Source organism: Eleutherodactylus coqui, chromosome 1, assembly GCF_035609145.1.
Source record: "Eleutherodactylus coqui strain aEleCoq1 chromosome 1, aEleCoq1.hap1, whole genome shotgun sequence".
In the NCBI taxonomy this organism is placed as follows: Eukaryota; Metazoa; Chordata; class Amphibia; order Anura; family Eleutherodactylidae; genus Eleutherodactylus; species Eleutherodactylus coqui.
Genome location: NC_089837.1, coordinates 98100502 through 98127576, shown reverse-complemented (window position 1 = coordinate 98127576; position 27075 = coordinate 98100502). Strand labels below are relative to the sequence as shown.

The window sequence follows — 27075 nt, the reverse complement described above, 5'->3', positions numbered from 1 at the left end:
TTTGTTTGTCCAGGACTGGAGGGTCCTTTAAATTCTGTATAGTGCAATGTTTAATTAGTACAGTTTTCTCATGTACTAGATATGGCAATTTCCATTTTCAAGATTTCTAGTTGCTGTTAGTGAATCAAAATATTCTTATCAAAAACGACAGTACTCCAAGTGATAATCACAGTAAAATCTCTGGTTCACACAATCATCCCGGAATCTCAATTTTTGAGGTTACTGTGATCTATGATTCTACCACCCCCAGTAGGCCATTAAAAGGGTTATCTGGTTACAAGGAAACTTTTTAAAATATGACCTAAATGTGTTAAAATAATAAAACAAATGGGAACTTAATCTCCACAGCCTCGGGAATCCAGCACCGCAGCAGGATGATTCCCCCGCTCTTTGATGATAGTAGAAGTCAGGTGACTACTGCCTGCCAATCAGAGGCTACAGCATTACCGATCCAAACTCGTGGCATCATGGCAGCCAGGATATGAGCGTTGATGCCAGGAGAATGGGTGGTGATTAGAGATGAGCGAACGCGTTCGTCCGAGCTTGATATTCGTGCGAATATTAGGGTGTTCGGGATGTTCGTTATTCGTAACGAACACCATGCGGTGTTCTGGTTACTTTCACTTCCTTCCCTGAGACGTTAGCGCGCTTTTCTGGCCAATTGAAAGACAGGGAAGGCATTACAACTTCCCCCTGCAACGTTTAAGCCCTATACCACCCCCCTGCTGTGAGTGGCTGGCGAGATCAGGTGTTCGCCTAATATAAAAGTCGGCCCCTCCCGCGGCTCGCCTCAGATGCGGTGTGAGTTAGATGAGGGACAGTGCTGTTTATACTGGAGCTGCTGTAGGGAAAGAATTGGTAGTTAGTGTAGGCTTCAAGACCCCCCAAAGGTCCTTATTAGGGCCACTGATAGCTGTGTGTTGGCTGCTGTTAGCAGTGGGATTTTTTTTTTTCTCAAAATCGCCTCTGCAGACCGTTGCACCTGGCATTAGGGACAGAAGTGCTGCATAGGCAGGGAGAGTGTTAGGAGTGAGTGTAGCCTTCAAGAACCTCAACGGTCCTTTCTAGGGCCATATTTATCCGTGTGCAGTACTGTCCAGGCTGCTGTTAGCTGTGCTGCATTTTTTTTGGGCTTCTCAAAATCGCCTCTGCAGAGCATTCCACCCTCCATTGATACTGCAGGGAAAGAATTGTATAGGCAGGGCCACAACACAGTTATTATTCATAGAATATACGCAGTGCTGCCTTTTGGTGGGAAAAAACTGAAAACAAATCTATTTGTCCAGCCTCTGTCCGTCCTTACGGGCGGTGGAGACGTGTGAGCTGCGTGAAGAACAGTGCTAAATCATACGCACCCAGCTACGCTTTACTGCTGGCTTCGCCATTTGCTTTCCTTAATTGGGAAAAAAAATACCTGCTCTGCCAGAGTTATAATAACTCTGCTACCCTCACGTTCTGTGACACATAAGCAGGGACACAGCACAGTTATTACACTTCTCATGTTCATAGAATATACGCAGTGCTGCCTTTTGGTGGGAAAAAACTGAAAACAAATCTATTTGTCCAGCCTCTGTCCGTCCTTACGGGCGGTGGAGACGTGTGAGCTGCGTGAAGAACAGTGCTAAATCATACGCACCCAGCTACGCTTTACTGCTGGCTTCGCCATTTGCTTTCCTTAATTGGGAAAAAAAATACCTGCTCTGCCAGAGTTATAATAACTCTGCTACCCTCACGTTCTGTGACACATAAGCAGGGACACAGCACAGTTATTACACTTCTCATGTTCATAGAATATACGCAGTGCTGCCTTTTGGTGGGAAAAAACTGAAAACAAATCTATTTGTCCAGCCTCTGTCCGTCCTTACGGGCGGTGGAGACGTGTGAGCTGCGTGAAGAACAGTGCTAAATCATACGCACCCAGCTACGCTTTACTGCTGGCTTCGCCATTTGCTTTCCTTAATTGGGAAAAAAAAAACTTGCTCTGCCAGAGTTATAATAACTCTGCTACCCTCACGTTCTGTGACACATAAGCAGGGACACAGCACAGTTATTACACTTCTCATGTTCATAGAATATACGCAGTGCTGCCTTTTGGTGGGAAAAAACTGAAAACAAATCTATTTGTCCAGCCTCTGTCCGTCCTTACGGGCGGTGGAGACGTGTGAGCTGCGTGAAGAACAGTGCTAAATCATACGCACCCAGCTACGCTTTACTGCTGGCTTCGCCATTTGCTTTCCTTAATTGGGAAAAAAAATACCTGCTCTGCCAGAGTTATAATAACTCTGCTACCCTCACGTTCTGTGACACATAAGCAGGGACACAGCACAGTTATTACACTTCTCATGTTCATAGAATATACGCAGTGCTGCCTTTTGGTGGGAAAAAACTGAAAACAAATCTATTTGTCCAGCCTCTGTCCGTCCTTACGGGCGGTGGAGACGTGTGAGCTGCGTGAAGAACAGTGCTAAATCATACGCACCCAGCTACGCTTTACTGCTGGCTTCGCCATTTGCTTTCCTTAATTGGGAAAAAAAATACCTGCTCTGCCAGAGTTATAATAACTCTGCTACCCTCACGTTCTGTGACACATAAGCAGGGACACAGCACAGTTATTACACTTCTCATGTTCATAGAATATACGCAGTGCTGCCTTTTGGTGGGAAAAAACTGAAAACAAATCTATTTGTCCAGCCTCTGTCCGTCCTTACGGGCGGTGGAGACGTGTGAGCTGCGTGAAGAACAGTGCTAAATCATACGCACCCAGCTACGCTTTACTGCTGGCTTCGCCATTTGCTTTCCTTAATTGGGAAAAAAAATACCTGCTCTGCCAGAGTTATAATAACTCTGCTACCCTCACGTTCTGTGACACATAAGCAGGGACACAGCACAGTTATTAAACTTAGATAATTCATTCACTAGAGGCAGTGGGGCCTTTCGTTTTCCAAAAAGGGCAAAAATTATATTTGGCCTGCAGTCTTGCGCCAATTTATTTCCTGCCTGTGAAATCAAATCACTGGTAATACAGCATGCTGAGGGGTAGGGGTAGGCCTAGAGGACGTGGACGCGGCCGAGGACGCGGAGGGCCAAGTCAGGGTGTGGGCACAGGCCAAGCTCCTGATCCAGGTGTGTCGCAGCAGACTGCTGCGCGATTAGGAGAGAGGCACGTTTCTGGCGTCCCCACATTCATCGCCCAATTAATGGGTCCACGCGGGAGACGGTTATTAGAAAATGAGCAGTGTGAGCAGGTCCTGTCCTGGATGGCAGAAAGTGCTTCGAGCAACCTATCGTCTACCCGCAGTTCTGCGCCGTCCACTGCTGCCAATCCGAATCCTCTGTCTGCTGCTCCTCCTTCCTCCCAGCCTCCTCACTCCACTACAATAACACCTGCTCAGGAGCGGGAGCACTCCCAGGAACTGTTCTCGGGCCCCTGCTTAGATTGGGCAGCAGCGGTTCCTCTCCCACCAGAGGAGTTTATCGTCACTGATGCCCAACCATTCGAAAGTTCCCGGGGTCCGGGGGAAGAGGCTGGGGACTTCCGCCAACTGTCTCAACAACTTTCTGTGGGTGAGGAGGACGATGACGATCAGACACAGTTGTCTTGCAGTGAGGTAGTAGTAAGGGCAGTAAGTCCCAGGGAGCAGCGCACAGAGGATTCGGAGGAAGAGCAGCAGGACGATGAGGTGACTGACCCCACCTGGTGTGCAACGCTTACTCAGGAGGACAGGTCTTCAGAGGGGGAGTCAAGGGCATCAGCAGGGCAGGTTGCAAGAGGCAGTGCAGTGGCCAGGGGTAGAGGCAGGGCCAGACCGAATAATCCACCAAGTGTTTCCCAAAGCGCCCCCTCGCGCCATGCCACCCTGCGGAGGCCGAGGTGCTCTAAGGTCTGGCAGTTTTTCACAGAGACGCCTGACGACCGACAAACAGTGGTGTGCAACCTTTGTCGCGCAAAGCTCAGCCGGGGAGCCAACACCAACAGCCTCACCACCACCACCATGCGCAGACATATGATGGCCAAGCACCCCGCAAGGTGGGACAAAGGCCGTTCACCGCCTCCGGTTTGCACCCCTGCCTCTCCCCCTGTGCCCCAACCTGCCACTGAGATGCAACCCCCCTCTCAGGACACAGGCACTACCGCCTCATGGCCTGCACCCACACCCTCATCTCCGCTGTCCTCGGCCCCATCCAGCAGTGTAGTTCAGCGCACCGTTCAGCCGTCGCTTGCGCAAGTGTTCGAGCGCAAGCGCAAGTACGCCGCCACGCACCCGCACGCTCAAACGTTAACCGTCCGCATCTCAAAATTCATCAGCCTTGAGATGCTGCCGTATAGGGTTGTGGAAACGGAGTCCTTCAAAAGTATCATGGAGGCGGCGGCCCCGCGCTACTCAGTTCCCAGTCGCCACTACTTTTCCCGATGTGCCGTCCCAGCCCTGCACGACCACGTCTCCCGCAACATTGTGCGCGCCCTCACCAACGCGGTTACTGCCACGGTCCACTTAACTACGGACACGTGGACAAGCACAGGCGGGCAGGGCCACTACATCTCCCTGACGGCACATTGGGTGAATTTAGTGGAGGCTGGGACAGAGTCAGAGCCTGGGACCGCTCACGTCCTACCCACCCCCAGAATTGCGGGCCCCAGCTCGGTGCTGGTATCTGCGGAGGTGTATGCTTCCTCCACTAAAGCACCCTCCTCCTCCTCCTCCTCCTCTGTCTCACAATCAAGATGTGTTAGCAGCAGCATGTCGCCAGCAGTCGGTGTCGCGCGGTGTGGCAGCACAGCGGTGGGCAAGCGTCAGCAGGCCGTGCTGAAACTACTCAGCTTAGGCGATAAGAGGCACACGGCCCACGAACTGCTGCAGGGTCTGACACAGCAGACCGACCGCTGGCTTGCGCCGCTGAGCCTCCAACCGGGCATGGTCGTGTGTGACAACGGCCGTAACCTGGTGGCGGCTCTGCAGCTCGGCAGCCTCACGCACGTGCCATGCCTGGCCCACGTCTTTAATTTGGTGGTTCAGCGCTTTCTGAAAAGCTACCCACGCTTGTCAGACCTGCTCGTAAAGGCGCGCCGGCTCTGCGCACATTTCCGCAAGTCCCACACGGACGCTGCCACCCTGCGCACCCTGCAACATCACTTTAAGCTGCCAGTGCACCGACTGCTGTGCGACGTGCCCACACGGTGGAACTCTACGCTCCACATGTTGGCCAGGCTCTATGAACAACGGAGAGCTATAGTCGAATACCAACTCCAACATGGGCGGCGCAGTGGGAGTCAGCCTCCTCAATTCCTTTCAGAAGAGTGGGCCTGGTTGGCAGACATCTGCCATGTCCTTGGTAATTTTGAGGAGTCTACCCAGGTGGTGAGCGGCGATGCTACAATCATTAGCGTCACCATTCCTCTGCTATGCATCTTGAGAAATTCCCTGCAAACCATAAAGGCAGCTGCTTTGCGCTCTGAAACGGGGGTGGGGGAAGACAGTATGCCGCTGGATAGTCAGGGCACCCTCCTGTCTATTTCTCAGCGCGTACAGGAGGAGGAGGAGGAGCATGAGGAGGATGAGGAGGAGGGGGAAGAGACAGCTTGGGCCGCTGCTGACGGTACACCGGCTGATTGCCTGTCATCCTTTCAGCGTGTATGGCCTGAGGAGGAGGAGGAGGAGGAGGAGGATCCTGAAAGTGATCTTCCTAGTGAGGACAGCCATGTGTTGCGTACTGGTACCCTGGCACACATGGCTGACTTCATGTTAGGATGCCTTTCTCGTGACCCTCGCGTTGCACGCATTCTGGCCACGACGGATTACTGGGTGTACACACTGCTCGATCCACGGTATAAGGAGAACCTGCCCACTCTGATTCCCGAAGAGGAAAGGGGTTCGAGAGTGTTGCTATACCACAGGACCCTTGCGGACAAGCTGATGGTAAAATTCCCAGCCGACAGCGCTAGTGGCAGAAGGCGCAGTACCGAGGGCAAGGTAGCAGGGGATGTGCGTAGATCGAGCAGCATGTACATCCCAGGCAGTGCAACAGTCTTTAAGGGCCTGGCCAGCTTTATGGCTCCCCACCAAGACTGTGTCACCGCTCCCCAGTCACGGCTGAGTCGGCGGGAGCACTGTAAAAGGATGGTGAGGGAGTACGTAGCGGATCGCACGACCATCCTTGGTGACGCCTCTGCCCCCTACAACTACTGGGTGTCGAAGCTGGACACGTGGCCTGAACTCGCGCTGTATGCCCTGGAGGTGCTTGCTTGTCCTGCGGCTAGCGTCTTGTCGGAAAGGGTGTTTAGTGCGGCTGGGGGAATCATCACAGATAAGCGTAGCCGCTTGTCAACCGACAGTGCCGACAGGCTAACACTCATCAAGATGAACAAAGGCTGGATTTCCCCAGACTTCTGTTCTCCACCAGCGGACAGCAGCGATACGTAAGCAATACGTAGGCTGCACCCGCGGATGGAAGCTACGTTCTCTCTCACCATCCAAAACGGGGACATTTCTGCTTCATCAATCTGTGTCTAATATTCCTCCTCCTCCTCCTCCTGCTCCTCCTCCTGAAACCTCACGTAATCACGCTGAACGGGCAATTTTTCTTAGGGCCACAAGGCTCACTCAAATAATTTTTCAGAACAATTTTTATAAGTTTCAATGCGCTTAAAAGCATTGGAACTGTAACTTGAACCAATTTTTCGTTACACTGGGCTGCCTCCAGGCCTAGTTACCACTTAAGCCACATTAACCAAAGCGATTAATGTGTTTCACCTGCCCTCTTGGCTGGCCATGGCCAATTTTTGGGATGTACATTAGTACTGTTGATACAGCAATTTTTGTGGGCCCTCGCCTACAGTGTAATCAAATTAATTTTTAGCCCACCTGCATTACAGCTGACGTAACCTCAGCTGTGTTGGGCAATGCAATGGGATATTTTTGTGTACCGCCGGTGGGTTCCAGGGAGCCACCCATGCTGTAGGTGCACACGGAGTTTTTAATACATCTGTACACTTCTAAAGAACCCCAGTCTGACTGGGGCATGCAGTGTGGGCCGAAGCCCACCTGTATTACGCACAACATTACTACCTCAGCTGTGTTGGGCAATGCAATGGGATATTTCTATGTACCGCCGGTGGCTTCCTGGCACCCACCCAGGCAGTGGGTCCACAGGGAATTATAAATGCATCTGTTTCCACTTATAAAGAAACCCAGTCTGACTGGGGCATGCAGTGTGGGCCGAAACCCACCTGCATTAACCCTTTCCAGTCCACTGTGTGACCTGTGAAGACATTAGGGTTTAAGGCTGTACAGCTCCGTTGTTGGTAGACGTCCGTCGGGGTTCTCTTACTGTATATTGCCAGCCTCTCTGCTGTCGGAGCCTATCCTACGTGTCAGCTCATGCAGTACTGGCTTTAGCCAGCATATAGCGCCGTTGTATAACGGCAGAAAAAGAGTAAGCCCCCTAGGAAAACCATATACAAATTGGATTGGAAAGGGTTAAGCACAACATTACTACCTCAGCTGTGTTGGGCAATGCAATGGGATATTTCTATGTACCGCCGGTGGCTTCCTGGCACCCACCCATGCTGTAGGTGCACACGGAGTTTTTACTACATCTGTACACTTATAAAGAACCCCAGTCAGACTGGGGCATGCAGTGTGGGCCGAAGCCCACCTGCATTAAGCACGACATTACTACCTCAGCTGTGTTGGGCAATGCAATGGGATATTTCTGTGTACCACCGGTGGGTTCCAGGGAGCCACCCATGCTGTGGGTCGACAGGGACTTCACAATAGGGAGTTGTACCTGCCTGTGTCTATGAATTAAAAAGCCCGGTCTGACTGGGGCATGCAGACACCTTGACAGAATGAATAGTGTGTGGCACGTAGGTTCCCCATTGCTATGCCCACGTGTGCAGCTCCTGATGGCGGTGGCACAGGATTCTATTTCTCATTGCTTCTGTACAGCATTGTGGGCTATCGCTCCGCCACTTTTAAAGAGGGTCGCTGCCTAGCCGTGCCAACCTCTGCAGTGTGTGCCTGCGGTCCCTCGTCATGGCAGACGCAATTCTAAATAGACATGAGCGTGGTGTGGCATGAGGGCAGCTGAAGGCTGCCCAGGGACACTTTGGTGTGCGCTGTGGGGGGGAGGGGGGGCGGTTGGTCAGCATGTAACCCAGGAGAAGTGTCAGTGGAGTGTCATGCAGGCAGTGATTGTGCTTTGTTGGAGGTAGTGTGGTGCTTAGCAAAGGTATGCCATGCTAATGAGCGCTTTTCAGAAGTAAAAGTTGTTGGGAGGGGGGGGGGGCCCACTCTTGCCGCTATTGTGGCTTAATAGTGGGACCTGTGAACTTAGGATGCAGCCCAACATGTAGCCCCTCGCCTGCCCTATCCGTCACTGTGTCATTCCCATCACTTTCCTGAATTGCCCAGATTTTCACACATGAAAACCTTAGCGAGCATCGGCGAAATACAAAAATGTTCTGGTCGCCCATTGACTTCAATGGGGTTCGTTGTTCGAAACGAACCCTCGAGCATCACGGGAAGTTCGTTACGAATAACGAACACCCGAACATTTTGGTGTTCGCTCATCTCTAGTGGTGATGCTATGGCCTCTGATTGGCAAGCAATGGTTACCTGACTTCCGCTGTCATCAGAGCCAGGGAGGTGCTGCAGTGCTGGGCTGAGGAGGGTAAGCAGAAGCACCCATTTTATTGTTTTAACCCATTTGGCTCATATTTTAAAAAAGTTCCCTGTAACTGGACAACCTCTTTAAAAGTCACTGTGGAACCTTGGCGTAAAGGCATCTGGCAGTTTTATAGATGATGTATGCCACATCCAGCCTTTAGATTTGATATTGCACACATCAGTCAGTTTCCCCCAAAGTTCTATTTTAAAAATGGAATGTATAAAACATGAAGTAGAGACTTCCAAGATGCTTGAGAAAAATGGAAAATGTTTACCTGTAATCATACAGCAGGAGGGCTTTTAATGAGTCAAGCATAAGAGGGCTTATTGCACCACAGACTGCCATACCAGAAATGTCAAGCTTTGATAAATATATTATTATTTGCTAAGCTATTATTAATGGTAGAGCCACTCTGTACAACCTGTGCTCTAAAATCTTCAAATCATAGCTTACCCTCAGATTCCTCAGTATAGATCATATGACTCATTCGCCTTCATACTAAATGTAGTACTCCTCACTGCACCTTGTAATGTGCCGTCAGTTCTCCCCGGACTGGAAGCGGAGCTGCTCTCTGCATACCGAATGCCTGGTGTTTGGTCTCTGCTCAGCAACAATCCATCCACAGCTTGTTTTCCTTTTAATAACCTGTAATTAGGCCGAGTAATTCAATTAGCCGAGGTTCCGTGTCTGAGAATGAAGAGATCTGATTTGGAATAAATGATTTGGTTATTTTTTTTTTCTCTCTTATATGCAGAAGCCACTTAGTGGCGTTTCTCCAATTAACCCATTGCTATACAGTTCACTCTATAAAATTAGACTTTTATTAGGTGCATGAAGGGTAGGTTTCTTTATGTTACCAGCGTGATGAAGAAGGTATAGGTACAGAAAGGCTATTTACTCCTGCTTACATTTACAAATGTAGAAAAGCTTATCATGACTAACGCACTGGATTTAAAGTATAGTAGGTAGATGCGGATCAGCCATGGGCTCTACGGGGAGAAGTTCTGGTAGGCCACTCAGGTCATGGACCAGTCTGGTCAGGCAGGGCTGGCATCAGCACCCAGAAAATGCCCAGACCCTCTGCATTTCAGTGGGCTTACTGTAGCTGAACTAGGGTTTATAAAGATGAAGCACTTGCTATAGAACCAGCTGCAGCGTCTCTTCATATTTAAACATCCCCCTCTGCTTTTTTTAGGCTGGCTTTACACGGGTATAGGTGCAGTTGTGCACGCCTTAGCGCAATTTTTTTGGCGATATGAACAAGGCTTTTTTGCAAGTCGGCATATTTTACTATACGTTTTTATGCCTGTAGCGCATGTTCATTTCCGCAGGCAAACAAATGCACCGATTGAATGGCCAATTAGTTACAGATGTGTTCTTTTTCCAACTGAATTATACAGTGTTTCACGTATCTCCTTGCGTATTCCATGCACTTTTGCCCCCACCCCACCCCCCACCCCCCATTGGCTTTATCTGTGGACCGTTGGTGTGTAAATGTGCAGATAGATGAAGCATGTTATATCTTTTTTTGCCCGGCCAAAAATGCAAATGAGAAATATGTTTGCAACGAAGCCATTGAAATCAATGGGTTTTTATTGACTATGTATTGCACGAGCAAGTACATGCGCAAATACATCCGTTTGAAAAAGCCCTTATGGTGCAATAGAGAGGTGCAATTCTGCGCTCAATTCATCCAGGCCCAGAGAAACAAGCAGTAAACAGATGACATCTCAATGCACAGATCTAACATTGGGTAATACTTGTGTTCGGGTAACATCAGGTAATACCTCTGATAGTAATTTGGAGTCACCTACAACATGAGTCTACTTTTAGATTTTTTTCCAGGGGCATCTTCAGTTCCCAATTCACCATTGTTTGCAGTACATTAACATAATGGATCCAGTTTAAATTGTACCTTATGGTAAAATGTAACTATATGACTTTTAGGACTGCTTTGCAATGAATACAGGGGATAGTGCTGAATAGTGCTGTTTTTCTCAGAGTTGGCCCTCTAGCTATGGCTACTTTGTTGCAAAATCAAATCACAATGGGATATTAAAATGATATAAAATGATCGTTGCACTTTATTGTGTACTATATATTGGTGCTTGATTGGCGTTTCTCTAAGGCCCAATGTCCATGGCGGATTTTTGCTGCAGAATCCAGAGTAGGCATTCCGCTATGGTAAAACGATCCTTCATGTCCACGAGCGGAAACCAATTGCGGTTTCCACTTGCAGATATGAAATCGCAGTATGCTCCATTTTGCTGTGGTTCCCGCATAGACGGCTTCCATTGGATTTCACGGAAAAGCAGGAGTGTGAAAAGAGATAAAAATGTACTGTGCATGTGTGACGGCCGACACTTCCGCACACATCCACAGTACAGAAAAAAGAAGGCACAGACAAGTAAGCAGGGTCCTTGGACACGGGCAGAGTCGGATTCTGCTGCGGGCTCCGACATGCAGAATCCAAGCCACCTGTGGACATGAGGCCTAAAGGAGTTATCCAACTTCCTAAAATTGATGGCCTATCCTCAGGCTTATCCATCAATACCTGATTGATGAGGGTCCACTGCTCTGGATCTCTGACCATCACTTGTTTGAAGGGACTTGTATTAGAGCTGCAGCCTCTTTAATGTTTACATCTGATAATAATCCTGTTCATACTCAGAAAGCCATATTATTTATGGCAGCTGTTCTGAGTACTACAGGTTTGCCCCATTCATTTCTACGGGAACTGTGCCTGTAGTACACAGAATGACCGCTACAGGTAATACAGCGTTCTGAGTACAAACAGGTTCATGCTCGGATGCAGAGGCGTAAATTGAAGCTTCTGGGCCCCCATGCAAAATCTGTAACAGAGCCCCCAAGTATAATGCTTTATTCATGGTACTGAGCTCCCTATATGGAGAAAAGTGGTCTTATGGGACCTTAGGTGGCCCTTAAGACTCCTGGGCCCGGGTGCAATCGTATCCTCTGCATCCCCTATAGTTACTCCCCTGCTCGGATGTAAAGATTGAAGAGGCTGCCAAGCTCACACAAGAGCCACTTTCGCTTTATCATCTGATCGTTGAGGATCCCCCTGTTTAGGTATTGATGGCCTATTCTCAGTGTAGGCCATCAATTTTAAAAGATTGGATGCCCCTTTCAAGAATAATTCTTTATGCTTTAGTTTAGGGGATACTAATTAAAATTCATGAACGCAGCACTCCTTTCATTTTGTATGGTTCGGAGCTCACCTTTCAAGGGTTGTATGGTTTAGAAAACCCAGATTCAAATGTTCCAAGTGACCCTCCTGTTAAGGGACCAAATTCTGCCCTAGGGCCAGAGGGAGTGGGGACATACAACCCCAATTCCAAAAAAGTTGGGACATGGTAAAAAGTAAATAAATGTAAAGAAAAAGAGACTGCAATGATTTGGAAATCTCATATCACTATATTGTATTCACAATAGAACACAGAACATGCATCAGAAGGTGACGGTGAAACATTTTCCCATTTCATTAAAAAAAATTAACTAACTTAAAAATGAAAGGCAACAAACAACACATCTCAAGAAAGTTGGTGCAGAGTTAACAAAAGGCTGGAAAAGTAAGGGGTGCTAATGAAAAACAGCTAGAGGGACATAACTATGTATAAATAGAGCATGTTAGAGAGGCAGAGTCTCTCGGAAGCAAAGTGAGTCAGAGGTTCACTAAACTGTGAAATACTGTCTAAAAATTGTGAAACAATTTCAGAAAAATGTTCCTCAAAGTAAAATTGTGAAGACTTTGAATATCCCACAATCTACAATTTCTAATATCACCAAAAGATTCAGAGAATCTGGAGAAATTCATGTACACAAGGGACATGGCGGATGGTCAGTATTGGATTCTTGAGATCTACGAGCCCTCACGGCATTACAAACAAACATGATTTTGTAATGCAAATCACTGCATGGGTTCAAGAATACAGAAATAATTGTCTGTGAATACAGTTCACTGTGCAAACCTCAAATGCAAGGTTACCCCTTTCCAATCCACTGTCTGACGTCTAAAGACATTAAGATTTAAGGCTGTACAGATCCGGTGTTAGAAGACGTCCGTCACGGTATATTGCCAGCCTCTCTGCTGTCAAAGTCTATCCAAAGTGTCACATCATGCAGTACTGACTTTAGCCAGCAGATTGCCCAGTTTTATAAGAGTAAGCACCCTAGGAAAACCAAGATACAAATTGGATTGGAAAGGGTTAAAACTGTATTGTGCAAAGAAGAAGCATTATATCTACCCAATCCAAAAATGCCAGCGTCTTTTCTGGGCCAAAGCTAATTTTAAATGGACAGAGGCAAAATAGAAAACTGTTTTATGGTCAGATGAATCAAAATGTGAAATTCTTTTGTGAAATTACGGACCCAGTGTCGTGTAGACTCAGCGGGAGAGGGACCATCCAGCTTTTTATCAGTTCAAAAATCTGCATCTCTATTAGTATGGGGTTGTATTAGTGCCTGTGGCATGGGCAGTTTACATATCTTGAAAGGCACTATCAAAGCTGAGTAGTACATAGAGTATATGCTCCCATACAGACAATGTCTCTTTCAGGAAAGGCCTTGTATATTTTAGGAATACAATGCTAAACCACATACTGCATCCATCACAACAGCATGGCTTTGCAGATGAAGAGTCCAGGTGCTGAACTGGCTGCTTGCAGTCCAGACCTTTCACCAATAGAAAACATTTGGCGCATTATGAAACAAAGCATCTATCAAAGAAGACCCAGGACTGTTGAGCAGCTAGAATCCCACATCAGACAAGAATGGGACAACATTCTTCTCCCAAAACTCCAGCAATTGGTTTTCTCACATCCCAGACGTTTACAGATTGTTGTAAAAAGGAGAGGAGATGCTACACAATGTTAGACATGGCTCTGGTCCAACTTTTTGAGATGTGCAGCTGCCATCAATTTCTAAATGAGTTAATTTTTTTAAAATGAAACAGAAAAATGTCTCATGTTCACCTTCTTATATGTGTTATGAATCGAATATGGTTATTTGAGATTTTCCAGCCATTGCATTTGTTTTTTTATTTACATTTCTTTACATTTACACAGTGCTTCAACTTTTTTGGAATTGGGGGTGTATTACTTGCACTTGTTCTTCTCTGCAGTCCCTCTGACCACTGGTACCTGGGCACAATTTCAGCAGTCCACGATGGCTGACACAGTCTTCAGACTACTTAAGCCCTGTAGCACATTAGTATTGTTAGAGTATCAATGCACTATACCTGCTTTCAAATTGGCCAGAGCTGCTCACATGATCAGTGCTGGCCAATCAGAGAGCAGAGCAAAAAGTGCATTGATTAGCTAAAAAATTGTAGGGGCAATCTTAAATGGCTGAAAATAGGGACTTTAACTGTTGGATCGGACAGACAGCAGAGAAAAACAAGTAATATACCCCCACCCCCTGCGGTTTAGAGACTTATTTTTCCAAAAACCGGAGGGTCACTTTAAGTAATAGCTAAAATGAAGAATGCATCACAGAAGGGGAAAATAAAAACAATCACAGAAAATGGCCGTTACTTACTGACTGAGGAGTGCATATGGATGCATCCTCCTCTCACCATGCAGGTAGCTGACTACCAAATGGAGGAGCCAATAACACCTGTGCAGGACACCGATAAGACAGCCACTCACACTGCCTCTTGATAATGAGGGGGGGGGGTGGATGTTGGGCGTACACTCCCACACATAGTGGATACAGGGTGCCAGACCATTCTCATATATGTAGCTCACCATGCAGACCAGCAACCTATTAATGACGCCATGATAATTCGCGGGTTGCCCTGCATTTCCATCAGTTTAGTGGGTACAACGCAAGGAACCGTGAAGTGGTTAGTGGGCTCATGTATCTTGGCCAACATCCAACCAATGCCTTGCATTTATTATCTATCATTCACATGCAGTGTGGCATTAAGACTCCAGGGGGAGCCCAGGGTGGCAGTACCAATGTGGTTCACTGATGGAAATGCAGGGCAACCCGCCGAATTATCATGGCGTCATTAATAGGTTGCTGGTCTGCATGGTGAACTACATATATCAGAATGGTCTGGCACCCTGTATCCACTATGTGTGGGAGTGTACGCCAAGCATCCACCCCCCTCATTATCAGAAGGCAGTGTGAGTGGTTGTTTTATCGGTGTCCTGCACAGGTTTTATTTGCTCCTCCATTTGGTAGTCAGCTACCTGCATGGTGAGAGGAGGATGCATCTATATGCTCAGTCAGTCAGTAACGGCCATTTTCTGTGACTAAAATGAAGAATGTTTTCAAATAGTGTCCCTCACTGTGGAGAACCTGGCATGTCCTTGTGTTACATGAATATCCTATTTATTTCAAAGGGCAACATGTAATGCACTATTTCTCCCATGGGGGCACTGCAGGGGAACTGAACACTTTATTCCAGGAACAGATTACAGCAGAAAGGTACTTTATCTTTAGTTAACTTATTTTTCAGGGTGCATTCTAAAAAAGAGATTGGTAAAAACAGACAACCCCCTTTAAATGTGTGACACAGTAATAAACTGTAATTGATAACACTTTTAAGCTTGTGTGCAAATAGAAAAATACTTTCTTGTTATTGTTTTTGCACATGTAGCATTGATACATTTAGCAAATGACTATAGTATAAATGTGCTAATTCATATAAATGTTAAATTATAATAACTTGTGCATGGACTGTAGAACAAGAGTTGCTTCTGCTGACAGTTTTAATGTAACAATAGGGGGACTTGAAGTTGTACATGTACAGTATACCCAGAATGCTTCCAAAACTACTGTAAATTGAGCATTTTCCATAATACCATTATAATAGGGCATAGCAATATACGCAATACCCTAATATTGCATGTAAAACACTAGCATATTCCACAGGGCTGTAAAGCAAATGAGCTCATTCATGTTGCCCCTGTGAACATTACAAACTACAATAATATCTCATCTATGGCCTCCAGGATGGCATTTTGTTTCTCTTGATAGAGTTGTAATGTAACAATAAGAAATTTGAAATTGTAGATGCATAACCGGAAATGCTTCAAAAAGTAAATAAACATTTCCTATAATAAAAGGCAATAGAAATCTGAGCAATTCCCTAATATATTCATTAAAGCCACATCAAGCATATTCCTCTTCAAACATAATACATTTATAAGGATACTTATATTTCCTGTCATTTCAGAAATGATTTTACTGTATGAGTGTACTATATATATATATTGTCTTTATTTCCAGGTCATCTGTGCCAACCGACCTACAGATTCATTAGATTACTGGCTGCAAAATTCCAAGAACCTTTGCAGAATCAGCCTAGCAGAAGAGAGCATGGAATCTAACTGCACATCTGTAAGTAACACAACCTTGTATAGGATGATACCTCTCCTTACCATAGAGAATATTAGAGGGGTCGTTTCCTCCTGTAACAGCGCCACTCTTGTCTATGTGTTGTGTTTGGTATTGCAGCTTAACTCAACTTGTGTTGTGGGGTGGTGGGGCAACACAAGACCGAGGATATATTATCAAATTGCAACAGGTGGACTACTTAGCAGTTATGTTCAATGCATTGAGCGGCAGCTTCCAGCGCTGACACTGGGGGAATGACGGGGGAGGTAACTATAACACTTACATCCCCGGACTTAGCGGCTCAACTACTTTTAGCCCATAAACCTAGCTTATAAGGCTACAAGTAGGTGACAGAGTTTCTTTAAAACCAACTGGCTAACTAAGCTCTAGAATTACTGTTCCTTGGGATGCAGTATGAAATAATAGGAATAACAGTAAGAACAATAACAATACTACTAAGTAGCAATCAGTCCCAATGTACAAGAAAATAAATACATAAGGTATTACACGGTTCCAATTGGTAGGATCAGAGGCGTAACTTGAAGCTCCCCGGCCCCGATGCAAAACTTGTAACAGGGCCCCAACTATAATGCTTTACTCATCGTACTGGGTTCCCTATATGGAGAAGAGAGGCCTTATGGGCCCCCTATGGCTCCTGGGCCTGGGTGCAACCGCATCCCCTGCATCCTCTATAGTTAGGCTTGAGGCCGGCCTCACTTACAGTATCTCGCTGTACAGATGCATTCCTCAGCTAGTCTTGGGTTGTTCAGTCCAGAAGAATCAGGACGTCTTGTAGCAGTACTTGCAGTGCTGGCACCTTTATTCCACAGCTCCCACAGTAGACTCAATGCAGCTCCTGCTGCTTCTCTCTCATACTCTTGGTTGTGCATCCAGCTGTGTTTGCCAATCACTGGCAGCAGCTACTCTGCAGGTTATTGTACCTCCTGAATGTCTCTCCAGCAGAACTACTAGCTGAGATCACATTCCCTGCGCTCTGCTTGTGGCACAGCAGGAATTCTATTTATCAGTCAGGCATCAGCCAATCAGTGAATGTCCTTCTTGACTTGCTCAGCTGTAATCAATTAAAATTTGGTGCACAATTTGGCTCACGTAATCGTTTCGGCTCAAATTTTGGTGCAACTCATAGTCTATTATCATAGCAACAATTTAACCCTTTGGGGTAGCCCTTTACACTGGAATGGGGCTATACTGCAATACCAGACACAATCCTTCAACAATGGTAGTACTCTGTAGAAGATTATAGAAATATTTTGCTAATCTCTGATAACCCCTTCAATAGATTCAAGGTCATTGGGTTTTTTAATTCAATAGCTGGAATATAGGAAATTTCAGTCAAATGTTTTAATTGTCCTTCTAGGAAATCCTAAATTCAAAACCAGAACTGATCCAGTTATATTTTATTCATACAGTATTTGTAACTTGGAAATATTCAGATTATGAACCCTGAATCCCAGTAATCTCCGGTCAAGGTGGAAGCTAATCCATTTAGTTTGATGACTGGCAACATTATGATCAATGTCAGAAGTGGAGAATTGTAAATATCTATGGCTGTTATTAGTCGTTGTGTAGACGCAGACATTTACTGAGGGTCTTATAAATGAAGGCTGATTATTTTCCGGATTTCTCATGTTTGAAGTGACTATCCAGTTCGTCCGTTAGTTTGGCTATAATGTCAGCACTGAGTAGCTATGTCCATTCTCTGTCTTTTAGTATCTTTCAAACATTAGCATAATCCTGTATTTGTCATAATAGACTTTAGCATGGCTTTCAGTGTGCAACTTTTTTTCTTGTAGTGGAATTGGTAGTCAGAGACTGTACTGATGTAGATATGCTTTATAACAATAGAGCAATGGCAGATACTTCTTTCTAATTTGCTGGTAGGCAAGAGTGGTAAGTATATTGTTTTTTTAATGTACCCATCAATATTTCATTAAGATTATAATGGGGCCTAGAATGACTTTGCTTCGTCATACTCTTTGGAATTATGTAGATTTCTGTATTGATTACTAATAAAATATGTTCTGATTGTTCTCCAAGTCATAATTATATAGGCAAAATACAATCTAAACTAATAACACAGCCAAAGCATATACTAGGGAAAATGTAGTATTCAGAAGTGTTTGGAGTGCTTGGAGTAGGTTCCCAATCCAGTTCCATATGCACAAACAACTCAGCACCCTCTAAAATTTGATGCAAGACTTTTTGTTCATAATGCATGAGACAATTCACAAATAGTTGAACAATTTCAGTCATAAGAACTTCCTCAGAGCTTCAAGTTGTATAGTGTGTTATACCTTGGACAAAGCCTTGTTGGGTGCTAGTTGGTAAAGTTACAGGGTGTCCACAGAAATACCTATCCATGGACAAAAGAGATCTTTCCAGTATTGCATGAGGGTTTGTGTGTGTGGAGCTGCTTGTTCCATCTCTAAAATAACCGAAGATAATCAATTTATGACAATTTAATGGCTGTGCCATTATCGGTTTTGGTCGTGTGCTTGAAAAAGGAACCCATTGGTTCCGAAACGCGTTGCACTTTTGTTGTTCACATTGAATAAACCATTATTTATTTATCTCTTCGACAAGTCTTCACTTTGTCCACAATTTCTGGAATAACTTATAGCCTTTTGGCTTACACTTGACCGTGCTTTGGTGCTGTTAAATATATTGGGACACCTAGCGAAGGTTTTTTTTCCTTTTTTTTTCAGTTTACATTTGCTGAATTGGCATATCTGCCTAGGTTCATGCTGTCCATGGGATACTGGTGACAGCATACCATCATTATTATAGGAAAAGAGAAAATATACTTGTAAGCTCATTGCTAGGAGCTTGAAAAAACGGTTCAAGGACATTTCGTCCAATCCAAATCTCATCCAACCCATAGATTTTGTCCATTGCTTTACTCGTCCAATTTTCAGAGTTATTCTATGTTAAATTGACACATGTCAGATTTCTAAAGTTTGACCTGACCAGTAAAGCACAAACAAGCCTGGTCACTAAGGGCTTACAACAAGTGGCTCAGCATCACTTTTGTGTTTCCAATGCTAAGTGGATAAAATCTAGGTTGGACATAGTGATATATAGGACAAATTGAAATTGGACAAATTGTCCGCCCCGGACAAGTTTTTCCTTGGACAAGCCTATGACAGGATAAGAAATCTTGGACCAACTGCCCTGAAACCGAAATAACACATAATGTAAGTCTAACATAACATAATGAAACTTTTCCGGATAAGAGAATATCAGAAGGCAAATTGGACTACAAATAACAATATCCATCATCTGTGGCCAAAAGCGAGGAGTACCTGACAAGTACTTTTTCCTATAAGCCACATGAATAGCTATGTTATAAGCTTGAAAGGACATAGCGCAATACTGGAGGGTTAGTAACAGCTTGATGAAGAACTGGGCAAAGTGGCAGTTTGCCTAGAGTCCCATGGGCACATAATCCAACTCTGCCATAAACAGATAATGAAACATATTCACATAGTTCGCATCAGTTTCTTTCAGCTTTCTCCTGATAATTTTCATCCTGTGACACCAGGGAAATTCTGCTGAGAAAGAAAAAAGATAATAAACTCTTCCATGCCGCACCTGAAGTATTACTGCACACGAAATACAAGGTGTGAGAGATGCTTAATCCAAAGCTAACACAATAAGAAATGGAAGGAAATCAGTTACAGAAGGGCAGGAAGTGTCGAGAACAAAGCTTGTATGGTTGATTTCACTGCTTTCTTTGGAAATAGTGGAAGAAATATCTCTTTAAGAACCACACTTGGAGCTCTCTTCCAACTCTACCATTCTATGACTTGCCAGGAAAGTAAGTGCATTACCAGATGTTTGGTGCATAAAACAAAGAGCAATGTGCCAGTCCCACTGTGAATTATCCTTTAAGGCAGGCTGGTTGCAAGGGATGCCCAGTTTTACAACTACGGCCTATGTGGCGGTCTGACAGTACATCTTTAGCAATTACCCTGTCTTATATTACTCAGGTCTTCACCTTGAATTACTTGGCCAAACTTTGTGAGCTTTAAATCCGGATTGTTAAAGCAAAGGTGTCCTTTGACAACAGTAAACATCGGATTTTATAACCTATGCATAAGGCTAGATGATAAGAGTCTGACAGGTGGTGGTCTCAGTGGTAATACGCCCACCACTCCCGAGAAGAGGGTTCCAGTGTCCCCCTCTCCTCCTCACTTTGGGCTCACTGCACCCCCTGCTGCTGCACATGTACGGTGCCGCTCCATTCATCTTCAATAGGACTGCCGGAGAAAGCTGAGCGCTTGCACTTGGCTTTTTTCGCCAACCCTACTGAAATAATGCAGTAGTTCTAATCAATCTCCACATCACTGCGGGAAGAGGGACAACAGTGACCCCACAGTAAAGAGTAGAGCAAGGACACAGGACTCTTATTCTTGGGATCGGTGTGGGTGTCAGCAGTGAAACTCCCACCAATCAGACTTTTATCACCTATCTTATGGATACTGTTGATTTTGGAAATACCCCTTTAATATTAAAGACCTTATCTCCTTGCCATTATACGTGTCATAGCTGCCTCCTTAAATACATAAAGAAGATTTCTGCTTTCATTCATCTCATCATTTCTGCTAATTCTGCTTACTTTTTTAAATCTCCAGCTTTCTTTTTTCTAAGTCCAGCAGCCATGTTTTTCCACAAAGATTTTCCTGCTTTTATTGCTCAGTTCTGCAACACGAAACAACTATAGGGAGAGCCAGGGAAGCAATACTATCTGTACCTACAACATTTATGGAAAGAGATTGGGAGGCAATACTATATAGGAACAGACATGTGGCAGTACTATTTGTGCCTACATCATTTACAGAGAGATATAGGATGACAGTACTATCTGTGCCTACATCATTTACAGAGAGATATAGGATGACAGTACTATCTGTGCCTACATCATTTATGGAAAGAGATTGGGAGGCACTACTATACAGGAACAGACATGTGGCAGTACTATTTGTGCCTACATCATTTGCAGAGAGATATAGGATGACAGTACTATCTGTGCCTACATCATTTATGGAAAGAGATTGGGAGAAAATACTATACAGGAACAGACATGTGGCAGTACTATATGTGCCCACATCATTTACAGAGAGATATAGGATGACAGTACTATCTGTGCCTACATCATTTGCACAGAGAGATAGGAAGACATGACTATCTATGCCTACATTCTTTACAGTGAGGGACAGGAAGGTAGTGCTATCCATGTCTACATCATTTAGAGCAGTGGTTCTCAACATGGGCATTATTGCCCCCTGGGGGGGCGTTTTTACTTCTCAAAGGGGCAGTGGAATGAAAAGGGGCGAGAGGGAGGCGTTGGAACATAAAAGTACGGTGGGGAGGGGGAAGTGTTGTGTGTTTGCTTTGTTGATTGTTTTTCATCTAGTAACCACATTTTCTAAAAATGAGTAATGTTACCTCGTTTTTTGTCAATAATCCATCTGAAAACAATCGGTGAATTCCGAAACCGATGAAAACCAAGGCAATTATTTCCATAGGAATCACTTACATTTAATGGGAGTTCTGTGCTGCCTGCACACCTCTGGAACTGCTTCAAACTTTTACTTGTGTGGGTCTCTGGGAGTTGTAGTCTTAGTGGACGCCAAGTGTCTTTTCAGAACACTGATCTAAACTACAACCCCCAGAAAACCACACAATTGAAAGTTCCAGCTAATCAGTGGCATTATAAAATACAGTGGGTTATGTTGCGCTGTAGGTTATCCAGTGTTATGAAGTGTGATTGATCTGTAGCATAGTCATGGAGTTATAAAAGTCATACTCATTATATGATAGAGCAACATACGCAGTGAATTCTTGAAACATAATTTATAAAAGCTGAGAAGAAAAAATGCTACTAGAGGTGAGCGAGCATACAAGCACAGGCGGGCAGGGCCACTATATCTCCCTGACAGCACATTGGGTGAATTTAGTGGAGGCTGGGACAGAGTCAGAGCCTGGGACCGCTCACGTCCTACCCACCCCCCGAATTGCGTGCCCCAGCTCGGTGGTGGTATCTGCGGCGGTGTATGCTTCCTCCACTAAACCACCCTCCTCCTACGCAACCTCTGTCTCGCAATCAAGATGTGTCAGCAGCAGCACGTCGCCAGCAGTCGGTGTCGCGCGGCATGGCAGCACAGCGGTGGGCAAGCATCAGCAGGCCCTGCTGAAACTACTCAGCTTAGGAGAGAAGAGGCAGACGGCCCACGAACTGCTGCAGGGTCTGACAGAGCAGACCGACCGCTGGCTTGCGCCGCTGAGCCTCCAACCGGGCATGGTCGTGTGTGACAACGGCCGTAACCTGGTGGCGGCTCTGCAGCTCGGCAGCCTCACGCACGTGCCATGCCTGGCCCATGTCTTTAATTTGGTAGTTCAGCGCTTTCTGAAAAGCTACCCACACTTGTCATACCTGCTCGGAAAGGTGCGCCGGGTCAGCGCACATTTCCGCAACTCCAAGACGGACGCTGCCACCCTGCCGACCCTGCAACATCGGTTTCATCTGCCAGTGCACCAATTGCTGTGCGACGTGCCCACACAGTGGAACTCTACGCTCCACATGTTGGCCAGGCTCTATGAGCAGCGTAGAGCTATTGCGGAATACCAACTCCAACATGGGCGGCGTAGTGGGAGTCAGCCTCCTCAATTATTTACAGAAGAGTGGGCCTGGTTGGCAGCCATCTGCCAGGTCCTTGGAAACTTTGAGGAGTCTACCCAAATGCTGAGCGGGGATGCTGCAATCATTAGCGTCACCATTCCTCTGCTATGCCTCTTGAAAAGTTCCCTGCAAAGCATAAAGGCAGACGCTTTGCACTCGGAAACGGAGGCGGAGGAAGACAGTTAGTCGCTGGATAGTCAGAGCACCCTCATGTCTATATCTCAGTGCGTTGAGAAGGAGGAGGAGGAGGGGGAGGAGCATGAGGAGGAGGGGGAAGAGACAGCTTGGCCCACTGCTGAGGGTACACATGCTGCTTGCCTGTCATCATTTCAGCGTGTATGGCCAGAGGAGGAGGAGGAGGGGGGGGAGGAGCATGAGGAGGAGGGGGAAGAGACAGCTTAGCCCACTGCTGAGGGTACACATGCTGCTTGCCTGTCATCCTTTCAGCGTATATGGCCAGAGGAGGAGAAGGAGGAGGAGGAGGAGGAGGATCCTGAAAGTGATCTTCCTAGTGAGGACAGCCATGTGGTGTGTACAGGTACCCTGGCACACATGGCTGACTTCATGTTAGGATGCCTTTCTTGTGACCCTCGCGTTACACGCATTCTGGCCACTACGGATTACTGGGTGTACACACTGCTCGACCCACGGTATAAGGAGAACCTTTCCACTCTCATTCCCGAAGAGGAAAGGGGCTCGAGAATGATGCTATACCACAGGGCGCTGGTGGACAAACTGATGGTAAACTTCCCATCCGACAGCGCTAGTGGCCGAAGGCGCATTTCCAAGGGCCATGTAGCAGTGGAGGCGCAGAGATCAGGCAGCATGTACAGCGCAGGCAGGGGACCATTCTCCAAGGCCTTTGCCAGCTTTCTGGCTCCCCAGCAAGACTGTGTCACCGGTCCCCAGTCAAGGCTGAGTCGGATTGCTCGATCGAGCATTGCCCTTAGCGAGTACCTGCCCGCTCGGCAGAGAAGGTTCGGCTGCTGGCAGCAGGCGGGAGCAGTGGGGGAGAGCGGGGAGGAACGGAGGGGAGATCTCTCTCTCCCTCTCTCCCCCCCCCCCCCCCCCCCGCTCACCCCTGCTCATGGCCGCAACTCACCTCTCACCCGCGCCGGCAGCCGAACCTTCTCTACCGAGCGGGGAGATACTCACTAGGGACAATGCTCAATCAAGCAATTGTCCTTAGCGAGTATGCTCGCTCATCTCTAAATGCTATCAATATTCAAATAAAAACTTTAAATATGGATTCATCCCTTCTCCTACAAACGGATAGCTTTCCTTGTGCCTTGTTTGTGAAAAGGCATTTTCGAATGAAGTTATGAAGCCTTTGAGACTGAGTGATCACCTTGCAAAAATGCATTTACACAAAGTTTCATTTTTCCAAGGTTTAAAGTCAAAGTTGGAGAACGGCAGCACTGTAGGCAAGCTTTTTGGAAAATCTGCTCTCAATGCTGACAAAGGCCTCCTTGCTTCCTATAAACTTTCTTTATTAATAGCGCAATGTTGCAAATCACATAGCATTGGGGAAACACCTGTGTTACGCACAGTTAAAGAAATTGTCAGTATTATGCTGGGGTCTGACGCGTGTGCCATGGTGAAATCCTTTGAGTAATGACACCATTTCAAGAAGAATTGACAAGATGGCTGCTGATGTGGAAGAAACACTTTTGGACGTTTTAAAGAACACAGAATTTGTAATGCAAATTGATGAGTCAACGGTTAGAGACAATGAAGCATTGCTGCTAGCTTATGTTCATTTCATTAATCAGAATGAAGAGGTAGTGGAGGAGCTGCTGTTTACCAGAAATTTAACCACCAACACGAAAGGCTCCTCTATATACAAAAGAGCAGAAGAATTTTTCCAAGAAAAAAAGCATCCCTTTAAGAAATGTACTTGCTTGTGCAACAAGGCATTACGCCGAAACGCGTTCTTGCTGTACCATGTACCTGATTGCACAAGCCTAAGAAGCAAATAAAGCAAAGAAAATTCATCTAAAGTGTCCGGATTCCTTTGTATCCACTGTCTTGTGCAACTGATGGAGCTGTATCCATGATTGGTTGATATCGCGGATTTATAGCACATTTAAAATTTGCTGTACCTGGCATAACGGCAGTCCATTGTGTGATCCATCGGCAGCACCTTGTTGCTAAACATTTATGTGAGAGATTGCATGATTCTCTGCGCTATGTAATTACTGCTGTTAACAAGATAAAAGCGCACTCTTTGAACGAACGTTTTTTCCGCAAGCTCTGTCAAGACTGTTTGTGCAAAATTTGCTATTTCAGATATACTGTGCATTTCAAATTAGATAATATGTGCAGGCCTGGAGAGCCTTTCAAAGACCACAAGTCTACATCATGTGTCCCAAAAGAGTCTGAAACTTTATTCACGCGCGTAAAGTTTAAATAAAATCTCAACACAGGAAGTGAAGTGATTTAGGATACAGTTACATTATTTAGTGATCTAATAGGTCATTCTCAGAGGGAGGTATTTGTGAGGTAGCTTGTGATGTCATCCATCTGGGAGGAACTTCGGTGAGCACGCTCAGTTCATTCTTGAATTTGGTCTCATGAGAAGAACATCCTGTTTCTCCTCTCTGCTTGTCGAAGACAAAGACATTTCTAGATAGGTTTCTGCCAGTTAGAACCGGTTTGACCAGTTCTTGGACACACAGCACTGCTCCTCCAATTCTTGTGGAGGTGGGGGGGGGGCGATGTTCCCTTCCCCCAAAGGATTAGACCATACACAAAATACAGTATATTCACAGTTGACAACAGAAAATACATACAAAATGGAGAACCTATTGGAAATCTCCCACAATTCCCTCCTTTGTTGTGCGTATTTTCATTCTCCTGGATAGTTTTTTCTTCCTATTTGTGTTCTCGGGCCTTTCCCTACCGCCTACAGGGGACCCTAGCTGTCACCTCTGCCATGGGAAATGCCTCCGCAAGGGTGACAACCCCCCTTTCCCTATCTCCTACCTTATCCCTTCCTACTGCTGGGTGATATGCAGGATAAGGAAAATACCACACAACACGTTACAGTTTCCCAACGGTATTCTAGGTAGATAGCTCCTGAAAGATTGATCTTTTTTTCACGTTTTCTGCATAAGCCACCTTGTTCATAGTTTAGATGCCATAACATGTCTATTGTGATCGGATTACCAAGGTGTGATTTCAGGTTATATTGTTTGTTACATATTATTACACAATATGGCTGAAACATTGGTAGTCTTACTGCCACCTTATTGTATCTGTTGACATTTGTCCGATCTCTGACACATTACCAGGGGCGTAACTATAGAGGATACAGGGGATGCGGTTGCACCTAGGCCCAGGAGCCTTCAGGGGCCCATAAGGCCTCTCTTCTCCATATAGGGAACCCGGTACTATAAGTAAGGCATTATAGTTCAGGGTCCTGCTCCAAGTTTTTCATCGGGGCTCGGGAGCTTCAAGTTACGTCTCTGCACATTACATATGAAACATTAATAACCCTCTTCATAGGATGTACGTCTTCTATTACCCTTATGAGGAAGAAGAGAAATGACAGCCCAATGACCACAAGGGTCCTACATATAACGAAGGATATGGGCCACATTTGTCTCCTCCCTTGATAATCTTTATTCAATGTCTGACATGAACCCAAATTAGCTTTTCTTGAAGTTTCACTGGGATTGTTGTGATTAACAGCACTTGAAAGGGTTAATTGTTCTTCAGTCCAAGCTCTTCCTTGCGTCTTTTTAGGACAACCCAACCACCTGAAAGCAAACTATGCAACTCTTGATCTGGAAACAAGGGGAATACACATTTATAAGTGACAGTTGATATAACGCCTGATGTAAGGCACTCACATGGGAGGTGAGGCCCTCCTTTTTGGCCTGGAATAAGCGAAGGCCTATTACAGCAGCATTACCAAACAAAACCTTCATAAGGACTCAACTTAGTCTTATATTTAGGCGTGGTTCTAATCAAGTAGATGACTATTAAAATGTTTTACCTCCATTATTTATTATTATTTCTGGTGTATCGAAATATTCAAAATTACTTTCATAAAACATATTCTTAGGTCATATTTTTGGCTTGTTAAAATTATTTTTATTTTATTTTTTTATTTCTCAAGCCACACCTCCAAATAACATGAAAAGAGGTCTATGCAAACCAACAACTCCAAACACCTACCTGTGGTAGCTGTATGCTATCATTTTGCAGTCACTGAAACAGATAGTCTGGCTCGCACCAAGAAGGTACCTTGACCAATTGGCCTGGATTGTAACGGGCGCATATCATGCATCCCTGTACAAACCATATCGCAGCAGTGTTGAACCCTAGGGTAAACC

The 27075-nt window shown here is 45.6% G+C and overlaps 1 protein-coding gene across 1 annotated transcript in view; it reads left to right on the top strand.

The window, feature by feature from the left end:
* Positions 1-27075, top strand: part of SPHKAP (SPHK1 interactor, AKAP domain containing) — a 196676-nt gene that overhangs the window by 8120 nt on the left and 161481 nt on the right. Inside the window, exon 3 of the mRNA XM_066598216.1 lies at positions 15925-16035. Within this exon, the coding sequence (XP_066454313.1) occupies positions 15925-16035 (111 nt within the window). The remainder of the gene's footprint in view (positions 1-15924; positions 16036-27075) is intronic.